General features: G+C 35.5%; 1 protein-coding gene across 1 annotated transcript in view; it reads right to left on the reverse strand.

The window, feature by feature from the left end:
- Window positions 1–15,159, reverse strand: part of PIP4P2 (phosphatidylinositol-4,5-bisphosphate 4-phosphatase 2) — an 84,766-nt gene that overhangs the window by 10,001 nt on the left and 59,606 nt on the right. The window contains exon 5 of the mRNA XM_027131378.1: window positions 12,780–12,832. Within this exon, the coding sequence (XP_026987179.1) occupies window positions 12,780–12,832 (53 nt within the window). The remainder of the gene's footprint in view (window positions 1–12,779; window positions 12,833–15,159) is intronic.

Below are 15,159 nucleotides of genomic sequence, written 5' to 3' on the forward strand. Positions count from 1 at the left end.
CAAAATAACCTTTCTTCCAGAGAAGGTTTCTGTAAGTGAGTAAAATTAAAGGGATTTTCAGCTAATTTGTGAGGTTAAGTAGTTATTTTCCAAGTAAACAGGAATGAGAAAGGGACGAGCCAGGTCACTCCAGGCCTAGCAGGAGATTAAGGGACAAAAGCAAGAAACTCTATTGTATATTTATGGAAGTAGAAGAATTTGTTGAGGCTGGTGGTGTGTGTAGAGGTAGAAGAAAACATAATAAAGATACCACTAGAGAAGTTAGGCAAATATCTAAACTTGGAGGGTTGTATAAATCTTGATAAGAAGTTTAGAGTTTGATTTTGGATTTTAGGCAATGGGCCTGTAATAATCTATATGGTGCATTTATGTCAATAAGTATAAAATATCTTTCCTTAGCATACTTCATATGGCACTAATAGAAAAACCTAAAATAACAATGGCAATGGCACCTCCTTGGGTTGTGCAATATACAACCTGCACAGATGTATGCTATGGCCATGAATTTGGGAGTTACAAAAAGGTTTCAAGCTGGAGAGTTTGAAATCATATTTTCACTTGGAGACCTTTACTCTAATAAACTGGAAGAGAACTATAAGGCTGAAGACCAAGAGATAAATTAGAAAGCTATTGCAGTAGTCCTGGTGAGAGATCCTGAATGCTTGAACTATATATAATAGAAATAGTAAGAATAAGGTAACAGAATTGAAATGTCAAGAGACAGAATTGACAGGACCTGTTTCCATTTGGATATTGTGAATAAAGATACACTCAGATTTCTGGCTTGGTCAGCTGAGCAGATAGCAAAACATTCATTAATGTAAGTTATTCATCAACACACAAGGACGATTAGTTTGCAGAGTGAGGTGGGCAAGTTGGATACATTCTGTTTGAGATGCCTATGGGACACCAGGTTGAAATAACTACAGGCAAATGGTGAATACAGATTGTATATTTACATCTGAAGGTCTGAAGAGAGATCTGGGGTGATTTAATGATATATTGGTTGTGATTTAGTGGCATATAAATGATATAAAAACATATGAGAAAGCACAGATATATTGTGATTAGGTTCCAATCCTGGAGAATAGCAATATTTAATGAGTTGGAAGAGGAAGTGGAGCCAGGAAAGGAGATAGCAAATGAATGTTCTGAGAAGTGGGAGAAAACCAGGAGAAAGTGATGTCTGAAACCAAAAGAAGAACAAATTTTAAGGAAAAAAAGCAGGGTAATCAACAGAACCAAATATTAAACAGAAAACAAGGAAATGAAGATTGAACAGATATATTAAACTTTGCAAGTGGGGAAAGCAATCAAGATGGCAAAGTACTCAGACGTGAAGCTCACCCTCTTTCACAAATACAACAAAAGTACATCTATACGTGGAACAATTCTCACAGACTATCTACTGAATGCTGGCAGAAAACCTCAAACTGCTGAAAGGGCAAAGAAAATCTCCATGTAACCAGGTGGGAAAAAAGAAAACAGGAAAAAAAAAGAAAAAGAAAAATGAAAATGAAAAAGGAGTCGGGACCAGACCTGTGCCCCTGGGAGGGAGCTGTGAAAGAGGAAAGATTCCTGCACCCTGGGAAGCCCTTTCAGCAGCTCCCTGGACAGACGTAAGGGGAGCTTCAGAGCCTCTGAGGAGAACACTAGTAGCCAGTTTGCAGCAGCCCAGCCTGAGACGCCCATCTTTGGTTCTGGCAGGGACTGTGTGCTGGAATTCGGTCTTTAGAGATCAGAACCAGGGAGAAGACTGGGGTTGGCTGTGTAGAAACAGATTCGGGGGGCTGGAATCCAGAGTGGCCATGCTGGGGGTGTATACCAAGGAAGCCTGGGCCACCTTAGAGGCCAGTCGCCATTGTTTGGGGGCTGCTCTAGGGAGGGGCGGGACCTGAATTGTAGCTTTTTTCCCTGTGCACGTGCTTGCAGAGGCAGGATACTGCCTGCACAGGCTCCAGGGGTGGTCCCGAGCCTCCACTGCAGTCCACCCAGACACCAGGAGTGGTCGCCGGGCCACTGCGGACACCCTCCCGGACCCCAGGAGTGGTTGCCACCCCCTGCTGACTCCCTTCTGGACCGCAGGAATGGTCATGGGCCCCTGCTGATGCCCTACCGGACTCCAGGAGTGGTCATGGCCCCCCTACCGACTTCCTCCTGTACCCCAAGAGTAGTTGCGGGCTCCCACTACCACCCATCCGAACTCCAGGAGTGGCTGTAAGCTGCCTCCATTCCCATCGCATGCCCCAGGGGGTGTGCCTGAGCCACCCGCTGCTGCCAAAAACCCCAAGACCAGAAACCAGCAACCTCAACCAGCACCCCCTATCAAGGAAATAACAATGAGCACACACCGAAGAAAGAAGTAACAGGCATCCATATTAAAAACAGCCTTGCACCAAACATACTAAACCCACGCAAGCTACACAGGGACAGCCCTATATATAAATAGCCCTCCAAGACCACAGTAGATAATTGTTTCTCCTAAATTCACAGAGTAAGAGAAATATAAGTAAAATGAAAAAGCAGAGGAACCACTCACAGTTAAAAGACCAAGAGTATTCCCCTGAAAGAACAAACAACGAAGCAGACCTTTTCAGTCTAATAGATACAAATTTCAAAGAGGGGATAATGAAAATACTGAAGGAATTAAGAAAGGCTATTGACAGAAATGCAGAGTATTGTAAAAAGGAACTAGAAACTATAAAGAGGAACCAAGAAAAATTAGAAAACTCATTTGCAGAGACGAAAGCTGAGCTAAAGGCAATACATAACACAATAATGCAGAACAAATAAGTGACCCGGAAGATTAAATAATGGAAATCATGCAATCAGGACAGAAGACAGAAAGTTAAATGAAAAAAAACTGAAAGCGATGTAAGAGACCTATGGAATAATATAAAGCATGCCAACCTATGCATAATAAGGATTCCAGAAGGGGAAGAAAGAGAAAAGGGGATCAAAAATGTATTTGAAGAAATTATGGCTGAAAACTTCCCAAACTTAAAGAAGGAAACAGATATCCAGGTACAGGAAGCAGAGAGGGTCCCAAACAAGATAAACCCAAACAGACCTACACCAAGACATACCAAAATGGCAAAAGTTAAAGATAAAGAGAGGATTCTAAAGGCAGCAAGAGAAAAGCAAAGAGTTAATTAAAAGGGAACCCCCAAAAGGCTGATTCCTCTACAGAAGCGATGAAGGCCAAAAGCAAGTGTCAAGATATACTCAAAGTCCTGAAAGGGAAAAATCAGCAAATAATCTCTACCCAGCGAGATTATCATTTAGAATAGAAGGTGAGACAAAGAATTTCTCGGGCAAGCAAAAACTAAAAGAATACAGCAATACTAAACCTATCCTAAAGGAAATATTGAAAGCTCTTCTCTAAATAGAAAAGAAGTAAGAATCTATAGAAAAGAGAAAAATCACAATTGGAAAATAAATCACTTAAATAAGCCAGTACACAGATTAAAAAAAAAATTATGTGAAAGTTATGATAACCACAATGAACAGCAAAAGGATGAACATGAAGATGTAAAAGAGGACATCAAAATCATAAAATGTGGGGGAGGATAGTAAGAAAATGTATATTTTTTTTCCCTAGAATGTGTTTGAGCCAATATGACTACCAGTCTAAGGCAAGTAGATATAAGAAGGGGTTAACATAGTTGATAAACAGGGTAACCACAAATCAAAAACATACCATAGATTTACAAAAAACAAAAAGAAGAGAACATAAGCATGATACAAAAGAAAATCATCAAGCTACAAAAGTAAAAACAAAAAGAAAAAGAAAGGAATAAAGAAGAAATATGAAATCAATGGGAAAACAAGGTTTAAAATGGCAATAAATATATATCTATCAAGAAGTACCTTAAAAATCAATGCACTCAATGCTGCAATCAAACGACACAGAGTGGCAGATTGGATAAAAAAAAAACAAGAGCCTATGATATGCTGCCTACAAGAGACTCACTTTAGGGCAAAGGACACAATAGATTGAAAGTGAGGGGATGGAAAAAGATATTTCATGCAAACCGAAATGACAAGAAAGTGGGGGTCACAATACTTACACTAAATAGAATTTAAAACAAAGCCATAAAGAAACATAAAGAAGGACATATATAATGATAAAAGGACCACTACAAGGAGAGGATTTTACACTCATCAACATATATGTACCTAATACAGGATCACCCAAATACATAAAACAAATACTAACAGACATAAAGGGAGAAATTGACAGGAATACAATAATAGCAGGAGACTTTAACACCCCAGTCACATCAATGGACAGATCTTCCAGACAGAGAATCAATAAGGCAACAGAGAAAATAGATGATACAATAGTACAGTTAGACTTAATTGATATTTTCAGGACATGACATCCAAAAAAAACAAGTGCACATGTAACATTCTCAAGGATTGATCGCATATTAGGGCCAAAACAAGCCTCAACAAATTTAAGAGTATAGAAATTATCTCAAGCATCTTTTCTGACTACAAAGGCATGAAACTAGAAATTAACCACAGAAAAAGAAATGAGAACAAAATGATTACATGGAGACTAAACAACATGCTACTAAAAAACAAATGGGTCAATGATGACATCAAAGATGAAATTTAAACAAAATACCTATATAGTACTACCATATGACCCAGCAATCTCACTACTGGACATATTCCCAAAGAAAACCATAATTCAAACAGACACATGAACCCCAATGATCATTGCAACACTATTTATAATAGCCAGGACATGGAAGCAACCTAAATGACCATCAACAGAGGAATGGATAAAGAAGATGTGGTACATATATACAATGGAATATTACTCAGCCATGAAAAGGAACAAAACTGGATAATTGGTAGAGATATGGATGGACCTAGAGTAGAGTAAGTCAGAAGGAGAAAAACAAATATTGTATATTAATGCACATATGTGGAATCTAGAAAAATGGTATAGATGATCTTATTTGCAAAGCAGAAATAGAGACACGGACATAGAGAACAAATGTATGGATACCAAGGGGGAAAGAGGAGGTTGGGGGAATTGGGAGATTGGGATTGACATATATACAGTATTGATACTATGTATAAAATAGATAACTAATGAGAACCTACTGTATAGCTCAGGGAACTCTACTCAATGCTCTGTGGTGACCTAAAGGGGAAGGAAATCCAAAAAATAGGGGATATATGTATAGCTGATTCACTTTGCTATACAGTAGAAACTAATACAACATTGTAAAGTAACTATACGCCAATAAAAAATAATTTAAAAATAAGTAAAAAATAAAAAAAATACCTTGAGACAAATGATGATGAAAACACAACCATACAAAACCTATCAGATATAGCAAAAGCAGTTATCAGAGGGAAGTTCATAGAGATACAGGCCTTCCTCAGGAAACAAGAAAAATCTCAAATAAACAACCTAACATACCACTTAAAAGAATTAGAAAAAGAACAAACAAAATCTAGAGTCAGCAGAAGAAAGGAAATAATAAAGATCAGAGAGGAAATAAACAAAACAGAGATTTAAAAAACAGAAAAATTAATAAAACCAGGAGCTGATTCTTTGAAAGGATAAACAAGACTGACAAACCTCTGGCCAGGCTCACCAAGAAGAAAAGAGAGAGAATACAAATAAACAAAATAAGAAATGAAAAAGGAGACATAAAAACTGATACCACAGAAATACAAAAAACCATAAGGGAATACTATGAACAATTATATGTCAACAAATTCGAAGACCTAGAAGAAAAGAACATTCTTCTAGAAACATACAGCCCACCAAAACTGAAAGAAGAAATAGATGATTTGAACAGACCAGTCACTAGAACTAAAATAGAATCTGGAATTTAAAAACTCCCTACAAACAAAAGTCCAGAACCAGATGGCTTCACAGGTGAATTCTATCAAACATACAAAGAAGAACTTATACCGATCCTTCTCAAACTCTTCCGAAAAGCTAAAGAGGAAGGAACACTCTGAAGGACATTCTATGAAGCCACAATCACCCTGATACCAAAACAAGACAAAGACATCATGAAAAAAGAAAATTACAGGCCAATATCTTTGATGGATATAGATGCAAAAATTCTCAACAAAATATTAGCAAACCAAATCCAGCCACACATAAAAAGATGATAAACCACGACCAAGTGGGATTCATCCCAAGTTCACAAGGATGGTTCAACATACACAAATCAATGTAATATACCACATAAACAAAAGAAAGGACAAAAAACACATGATCATATCAATAAATACAGAAAAAGCATTTGACAAAGTTCAACATCCATTCATGATAAACATTCTTACCAAAGTGGGTACAGAGGTAACTATCTCAAAATAGTAAAAGCTATTCATGACAAACCCACAGCCAACATAAAATGAAATGGTGAAAAGTTGAAAGTCTTCTTGCTAAAATCTGGAACAAGACAAGGATGCCACTCTCACCACTTCTCTTCAACATAGTATTAGAAGTCCTAGCAACAGCAATCAGACAAGAAAAAGAAATAAAACATATCCAAATTGGAAGAGAAGAGGTAAAATGTCATTATATGCAGATGATATGATTCTATGTATACAAAACGCTAAAGACTCCACACAAAAACTACTAGAACTGATAAACGAATTCAGAGAGAGATCAGAATATAAGATTAACATACAGAAATTAGTTGCATTTCTTTAGGCCAACAATGAAATATCAGAAAGGGAATGTAAAAAATACAATACCTTTTAAAATCACAACCCAAAATATAAATACTTAGGAATAAACCTCACCAAGGATGTGAAGGACTTATATGCTGAGAAGTATAAAACATTAATAAAGGAAACTGAAGGTGATTCAAAGACATGGAAAGCAATCAACACATTTAATGTGATCCCTATCAAATTACCCATGACCTTTTTCACAGAACTAGAACAAATAATCCTAAAATTCATATGGAACCATAAAAGATCCAGAACTGCCAAAGCAATCCTGAAGAAAATGAACAAAGCTCAAAGCACAACCATCCCAGACTTTAAGCAATACTACAAAGCTACAGTAATCAAAACAGCATGATATTGGCACAAAAACAGACATATGGAACAATGGAACAGAATAGACAGCCCAGAAATAAACCCACACACCTACAGGCAATTAATCTCCAACTAAGGAGTCAAGAATATACAATAGGAAAAAGTCTCTTCAGCAAGGGGTGTTGGGAAAGTTGGATGGCTGCATGTAAATCAATGAAGTTAGAACATGCCCTTACACCATACACAAAAATAAACTCAAAATGGCTTAAATTCTTAAACATAAGACGTGACACCATAAAACTCCTAGAAGAAAGTATAGGCAAAACATTCTCTGACGTAAATGGTACAAATGTTTTCTTAGGTCAATCTCCCAAGGCAATAGAAATAAAAACAAAAATAAACAAATGAGATGTAATCAAACTAACAAGCTTTTGCACAACAAAGTAAACCATAAACAAAACAAAGAGACAACTTACAGAATGGGAGAAAATATTTGCAAACGATGCGACTGACAGGAGCTTAATTTCCAAAATATACAAACAGCTCATACAACTCAACAACAAAAAAGCAAACCCAATTGAAAAATGGGGAGAAGATCTAAAGAGACCTTTCTCCACAGAAGACATACAGATGGCGAATACGCACATGAAAAGATGCTCAACATTATTAGAGAAATGCAAATCAAAACTACAATGAGGTACCACGTCACATCAGTCAGAATGGCCATCATTAAAAAGTCTACAGGTAACAAATGCTGGAGAGGATGTGGAGAAAAGGGAACCCTCCTACACTGTTGGTGGGAATGTAATTTGGTGCAGCCACTTTGGAAAACATTATGGAGTCTCCTCAGAAAACTAAAAATAGAACTACCATATGATCCAGCAATCCCACTCCTGGCATATATCCTGAAAAACTCTATGTCAAAAAGATATATGCACGTCTATGTTCATAGCAGCACTATTCACAATAGCCAAGACATGGAAACAACCTAAATGTACATTGACAGATGAATCGATAAAAGAAGATGTGGTACAGGGACTTCCCTGGTGGTCCAGTGGTTGAGAATCCACCTTCCAATGAAGGGGACACAGGTTCAATGCCTGGTCGGGGAACTAAGATCCCACATGCTGCAAAGCACTCTAGAGCCTGCGCACCACAACTAAGACCCGACGCAGCCTAATAAATAAATATTTTTTTAAAAAAAAGATGTGGTACATATACACAATGGAATACTGCTCAGCCATAGAAAAGAATGAAATAATGCCATCTGCAGTAACATGGATGCAACTAGGGATTATCATACTAAGTGAAGTATATAAGAAAGAGAAAGACAAATACCATATGATATCACTTATATGTGGAATCTAAAATATGACACAAATGAACCTATCTATGAAACAGAAACAGAATCAGGGACATAGGGAATAGACTGGTGGTTGCCAAGTGGGGAGAGGGTTGGATTGGGAGTTTGGATTAGCAGATGCAAACTGATATATATAGAATGGATAAACAATAAGGTCCTACTGTATAGCACAGAGAACTATATTCAATATCTTGGGATAAACCATAATGAAAAAGAATATGAAAAAGAATGTATATATATATATGTATAACTGAATCACTTTGCTGTACAGCAGTAATAACAACATTGTAATTCGACTAAACTTCAATTAAAAATAAATTTAAAAAATAAAATTTGCAATTGGGACATGTATTTTGTCAGAGCAAATTTCAGTGGCCTAGTGGGGACTGATGCTAATTCTACTTTACTCCTGGAGAAATGTGGCACCATGATGAACTAAAGAGATATGCCTTGAAAGGAAGAGACATGCATCCCTCTAAGAAGAAATAAAGTGAGCATAGATATAAAAAATGTTTAGAGGTAGAAAGTGTGAAGATGAGGGAGTTCACAGATAGCCTTAAACATCTGAGAGAGACAGGAAGAAGGCAACTCATTTGCTGAGATAGAGAAGAGGGTATGAGGGATGGGGGTTTAAGAGGAACAGAAAATATCTGGAGATAACCACTTTGAGGAATGGGGGAGAGAGTTAATCAAGGACACTTAAATAGGGAATATCAAGCAAGGGTTTAGCTGAAATGTAAAGCTTTAGATTTGTAAAGAGCTAATCAACATAGAATTTTTTCAGCTCTCAGTTGTCTTTGTAAAGGAAGGAAGAAGCCATGGCCATATTGATGCAAGATTGGTGGTTTGAAAAGCAGGTAGATGGATCTGAATTTCAAGGGATGATGATCTAGAAAACCTAGGAGTCTCTCTATACCTACATTCAAAATGAGCTTATCATCTCTCTGCTGGACACAGTTCTTCTAGATCTTTCATTCCCTATCTTAGTGAATGGTTCTACAGCCTCTCAGATACAAGGTCATTCTTGACCCCAATCTCTCTTTTGTCCCTTCACATTAAACCCTATCTATTCCATTTCCTTCATAGCACACCTATACTTTGACTCCTCTGTACCTCTATACCTTTGCACAGGTTGCTCCTCCTACAAGGAACCATTGGCCCTTTTTTTCATATCACTCCAAGTCATCTTTAACATCCCTCCTTCCTGGAAGCCTTCTTTCACATTCTCTTTCCCTCCAGTCTGTATTAGGGGCCCTTCAGAGCAGAGCATGCTGGGTATACCCTTCCAAAGTGCTTAAAACTTTATTGTAATGGTCTATTCTCTTCCATATACCCACAAGACTAAGTCCCTTGAAAACAAGGTTATATCTTTATTTTGAGCACCTAGTACCTAGCACAGGACGTTGAATTAATGAATAATTATAAAAGAAAGCACTAAACAGAAAAATAAGAGGATAACTTCTGAGAATGAGTCTGCTATTGATTAAAATGACTGGAAGAGATCCCCAAAGTACCTCAGTGATGTAGGAGAAATGATATTCATTGATAATTATCATGGATTAAATCATCATGTCTACTAATCTTAAATCCATTAAAACATCTTCATGGAAATATCGTCCAAGTTGTCATTTCAGAATGCTAGGACTACATCTCCTGCCCAGCAGTAGCTACAAGCTGCCCAATTGAAAGAGAAACCTCACCTTCAGCTACAATAGCCTCAGTGATTGCATGAGTAAAAATACAGTGAGATAAAAAATGCTTCTTGGTCTCTGGAGCCCTGGGGGAAGGTATTCCCCACTTGTTTTGTGAGATATAAAAATAACACGCTAGTTTCATAGCAATGATTTAGTAACTTTTATAACTTAAAAATAATTTTAGGACATTTGCTATTTGAGTTTAAAGAAATAAAAATCTCAGAATCTTACTTCAACAGATGACTCATCAGTTTTTTAAGAAAAACATTCAAAAAGAAAAGAAATCTAGATATGACCCCTGAGTGTTCATGTAATAACAGCATTTTTGCTCAAATAAGTAATGCATGCCCTAAGTCCTCCCAAGCTCAGCATGTGATTCCAATTCTACACACATTCCTCTAAGAATGATATTTAAGCTGATTTATTTCATGTGAATTTCAAAGCAAGTTGTTCCTTAAGTAATTGATAAATTCTTCTCCACATTAATACAGTCTTGTGATACCTTAACCAATGGTAGAATATCTAGACATTCAATACTTCTTTATTATTAGCAAAATATTGCCATTGTTCTAAAATAATTAACCAACCAAGCAAATCACTTGAGCAAAATCCTTACCCTTTCTAACAGTTCCTCATCTATAAAATGAGGATAATAATTCTTGCTAGCCAGGATTTTTGTAAAGATTACAGCTAATATATATGTGTACGCAAAGCAACAATCACTGTGCTTAGCACACAATCTGCTAATCATTAGAAGTTTTTTATTTTCTAAAAGATTTTTAAAATCTAATTTAATGTTCTTCATAAAGATATATGCAATTTAATTGTCTTCATTTTGTGAAAATACAGATAACATACAGAAATATGGATTATTCACACACACGTGTATTTGGTATGTCCCTGAAGTATATATTTTTCTGTGCACTTATTTTGGGTTATCCACTTTGCTTCTCCATGTACAGACTTGTCCTGGATTCAGCTAAGTTAAGCATTCATATGATTAATTTCACAAATAAATAAAAAAGGAAATATCTGTTCCTTTGAAGCTAGAAATGTGCTGTAAAGAAGTTATTCCCACAGGATTATATTTAGCTGGAATCAGATCTAGCACAAATAAATGGAGATATTTTGTTACATATATTCTACTTCTCAGACACTTTTTAATTCTTTCCTCCTATAAACCACTCTTAGGATTATTTTACTCTCAAAATAGATATAGTATTTATATTATTCTAAGGATCACAAAAATGTAACTATGAGCTGATATTTTTTATTTTAAATATTAATTATCAAAACATTCCAGTCTAATTTCCTTTGCTTACTTTCCACACATGTAAGTGGAAAACAGTAATTTTTGAATTAAAATTTCATTATCAAAATAGATGCTGTGGGGGCTTCCCTGGTGGCACAGTGGTTGAGAGTCTGCCTGCCGATGCAGGGGACATGGGTTCGTGCCCTGGTCCGGGAAGATCTCACATGCCGCAGAGCGGCTGGGCCCGTGAGCCATGGCCACTGAGCCTGCGCGTCCAGAGCCTATGCTCCCCAACAGGAGAGGCCACAACAGTGAGAGGCCCGTGTACCGCAAGAAAAAAAAAAAATAGATGCTGTGCAGAAAAGAGTATAGCAGGCCTAACACTGCTATCCTTAGACAAGTTGGCTTGTAAGGTAAGCCCTTGGCTGACACCTGGAACTTAGATTTCAAAAAAGTTCTAACTATTCCCTTACTGATAAGAGTGGGTTGCTATACCTAAATTACTTGTACAACCAATATGGCTTATGCCAAATACCTGCTTTCCTTCTGGGAATATGGAATTGTGGCATGCGCTATGCAGCAGGTGCCTATGTGACCAGCTCCAATTAGACCTAATAAGCTTCTCTGGTCAAAAACATTTCACATATGTTGTAACAATTCATTGCTGGAGGAATGAAGTCCTGTTATGACTCCACTGGGAGAGGACTCTTAGAAGCTTGCTCCTGGTTTCCTCCAGATTTTGCCCCATATGCCTTTTTCTTTTGCTGATTTTGTTTTGCATACTTTCACCATAAAGCTGTGAGTATAACTGTATACTAAGTCCTATTAGTTCTCCTAGAAAGTCAAAAAATCTTAGGGTGACTTGGGGTCTCCCAACATAGATGGCATAAAATGTCTTTAATCAAAATGTCTTCTAGTTTCTCCCATTTTTATATTGCCTTTTGTTATTTTCCTTAGGTACACCATTTAGGAATACAGAGAAATTGACTGAAGAGAGATAAATAATTATAAAAACTTTGCCATCCAACTTCCTAATTATAAACCCCCCAAAATTTGGTTTTCTCCAAGATTACAGTCCATTTTTTTTATACAGTCCATTTTAAAAATATAAATTTTAGATTATTTGCAACAGATTATAACCACTTAGCACATTTGAAAATCATTACCAGGTTACTGATAATTTTAGTAATTTTCACTTTCTCTAAAGGTAAATTGATTTACCTTTAGAGAATAGATAATCCCAATCATTTCAATTTCAAAATGGAACATATTAATCAGTCCAAAGACGTCTTTTTTTTAGTCTTGAAAAGCATAAACATGTTAACCATACATTCATCCCATAGTATGTCTTAAAGTCAAAATTTACTTAAGTGAGAATTCTGAACTCTTTAAATTTTTCTCAAATATTTCCCAACATTATTTCCAGTGGTACAGAACTTACATTTTTTTGCAGTGTGGGCATTTTGCCAGAGTGTTGAACCTCAGTTCCATCCACTGTAAAACAAATAAGAAGAGAGGTTGAAAACAAAAACTGAAAACTGTCCAATCTGATAAGATGTTTCTTTTAGTTCAAATGTCCTCAGGGATCACAGCAGAAGCCATCAACCTTTTCATAGTTATATGAGCTTTTCCCCTCCAACACATCTCCCCCTCCCTTAAAATAAAGGTTGGGATTCCCCTCTGAAACAGTTCCCATGATTTTTTCAAGGTTCTGATGCAATCTAGGTTTGCTTTACAATGAAAGCTGGATGTAATGTTGAAATTCGGGTCATTTCATTCACCTTTATGTTTCAGTCCACTGCCAGAAAATAAAAACGTATTTCATGTACCTTCAATGTTGTTTTTCCTCTAAATATTGATGATTAGCTTTTTAAATACATGAGTATTCAGACTCATTACTAAAAATGCAACTATTCTATTTATGTAGAAAATGCACAAAGTAAATAAACTAAACAAATTAGATACAGGTAGAACTAATGTCAGGAAGCTGCTTTCTGTTCTATAGTAGCTTATTCTATGTAACAAAATACATTTCTTCTACAGACAACTTTCTTTCAATTTTCTTCCCTGTAATGTAGGTAATAAAATGGGTTACCTTCCTCACAGTATTGTTATTCAGATGCTTGAAACAGTTTACTGGTAGTAAAGTCTTTGAAAGGAGATACAATATACATTTAAAGTAAAACTTAAAAATTAAAAAAAAATAAAGTAACTCTTTACTACAAAAAATATATTTCAAAATACTTTCCTCACCTTCCATCATTTGCTTTTCTATATATCTTCTTGTAAAGTGTATATTTCTTTTGTATAATTCCGTTTAGTACATTAGCAGTTTTATCATCAACATAACTTTTCTTTCACTAAAATTAATTTTTGCTTAGGATTCCAGGTCACTCAGTTTTCTTCATAACTCTCAAGTTCTAGGTATAGTAGGGTTTCAATAAGTTATGCATATTCAAATGTTTTCCACATAATAGAGGAAAACTTTCAGAAAGTGTCTGTTACTTGACTATTTTTTCTTTTTAATTTTTTAATGATTAGCTTTTAAAAAAGAACAAAAATAAATCTGAGTTTGTTTGGACTTCTTTTTCTTCATTTTTATTTCAAACCTCCTGAAAGTTACTTAACCTTGAAATAATCTCTCTCAGTCACAGTAGGAATATAGAGTCCCAAGGTAAATAAACTAGAAATGAAACTTTACATGAATGTTCACTCTTTTCACAATGATTATTTTTCAATATCTAGAATGTCAAATGAAGGCTACATTGTTTTTCAAGAAGCCTTAACTCTTTCTTTTATCATTTATTTTATAACAAGTTAATTTATTCTTAATAGTAAAAATGCTTAAATTAATGTGCTAAACAGATTTACATAGATTTCTACAGAAATTGGCACAGAACAGTAAGAAGTGAAGAATACAGAAATCTTACTAAGTACTTTTTCATGTTTTTGAAATTAGTTTTAGGATAGTTGTTGAACTTGTAATGTCATTTCAAATTTTATTTCTAAATAACAAACTTAAGTTTTTCATTGTTAAGAGAAGCAAAGTGGCTGAGGAAGCAATTATGAAACCCTTAAGAGAAGAGTAACTCAAAATCCAAGCTTGAAGGCTAACACACTGGCACAGAAAATCTAGAATTTTAGATGACCAACCTATGGGAGATTATTTAGTCCAATTTTATCATTTTAGCACAGATTATATATGATAAATTCAATTATTACTAACAAACAACTAAGACTCTGTTGTATGATTAGTAAGTTATACAGCCAGCAACCTAACACATCTGGTTTTGTTGTTATCTGTAAGTACTCATTTAAATGCAGCAAACTAAAAATAGAAAAATATTTATTATTAGAAATGTTTGTCATAATCTATTTGAATGAATGCAAATACCTGTGCTTTTGAAAGGATTTACTACTATTCTCTTGTCTAAAATGCAGCCTCTGCACTCTTAAAATTTTACTGCCAAACCTTGAAGTGACAATAGAAAAAAAATCTAATTTTCCTGTTTTTTAATTGGATAAATTTGATATGTAACACTGTACAAATTTAATGTATATAGTCTACTACTTTGATATATATATATCTTGTAACGTGTTTGCCGCTATAGTGATATTTATCAATTACATAATTATAGTACAATATTATTGTCTCTATTCATTATTCTGTGTATTAGATCCCTGTGACTTATTTATTGTTACAAGTTTGTACTATCAATCTTATCCTCCACCTCCCATTCTCTGGTAGCCACCATTTTCCTGTTTTTCACAGGTTTGATTTTTTTTCTATTCTAAATATAAGGGGTATCATACAGTACTCG

This window comes from Aethalodelphis obliquidens, unplaced genomic scaffold (assembly GCF_003676395.1).
Source record: "Aethalodelphis obliquidens isolate GAN/ISIS:26980383/991018 unplaced genomic scaffold, ASM367639v1 scaffold39, whole genome shotgun sequence".
Taxonomy (NCBI): Eukaryota; Metazoa; Chordata; class Mammalia; order Artiodactyla; family Delphinidae; genus Aethalodelphis; species Aethalodelphis obliquidens.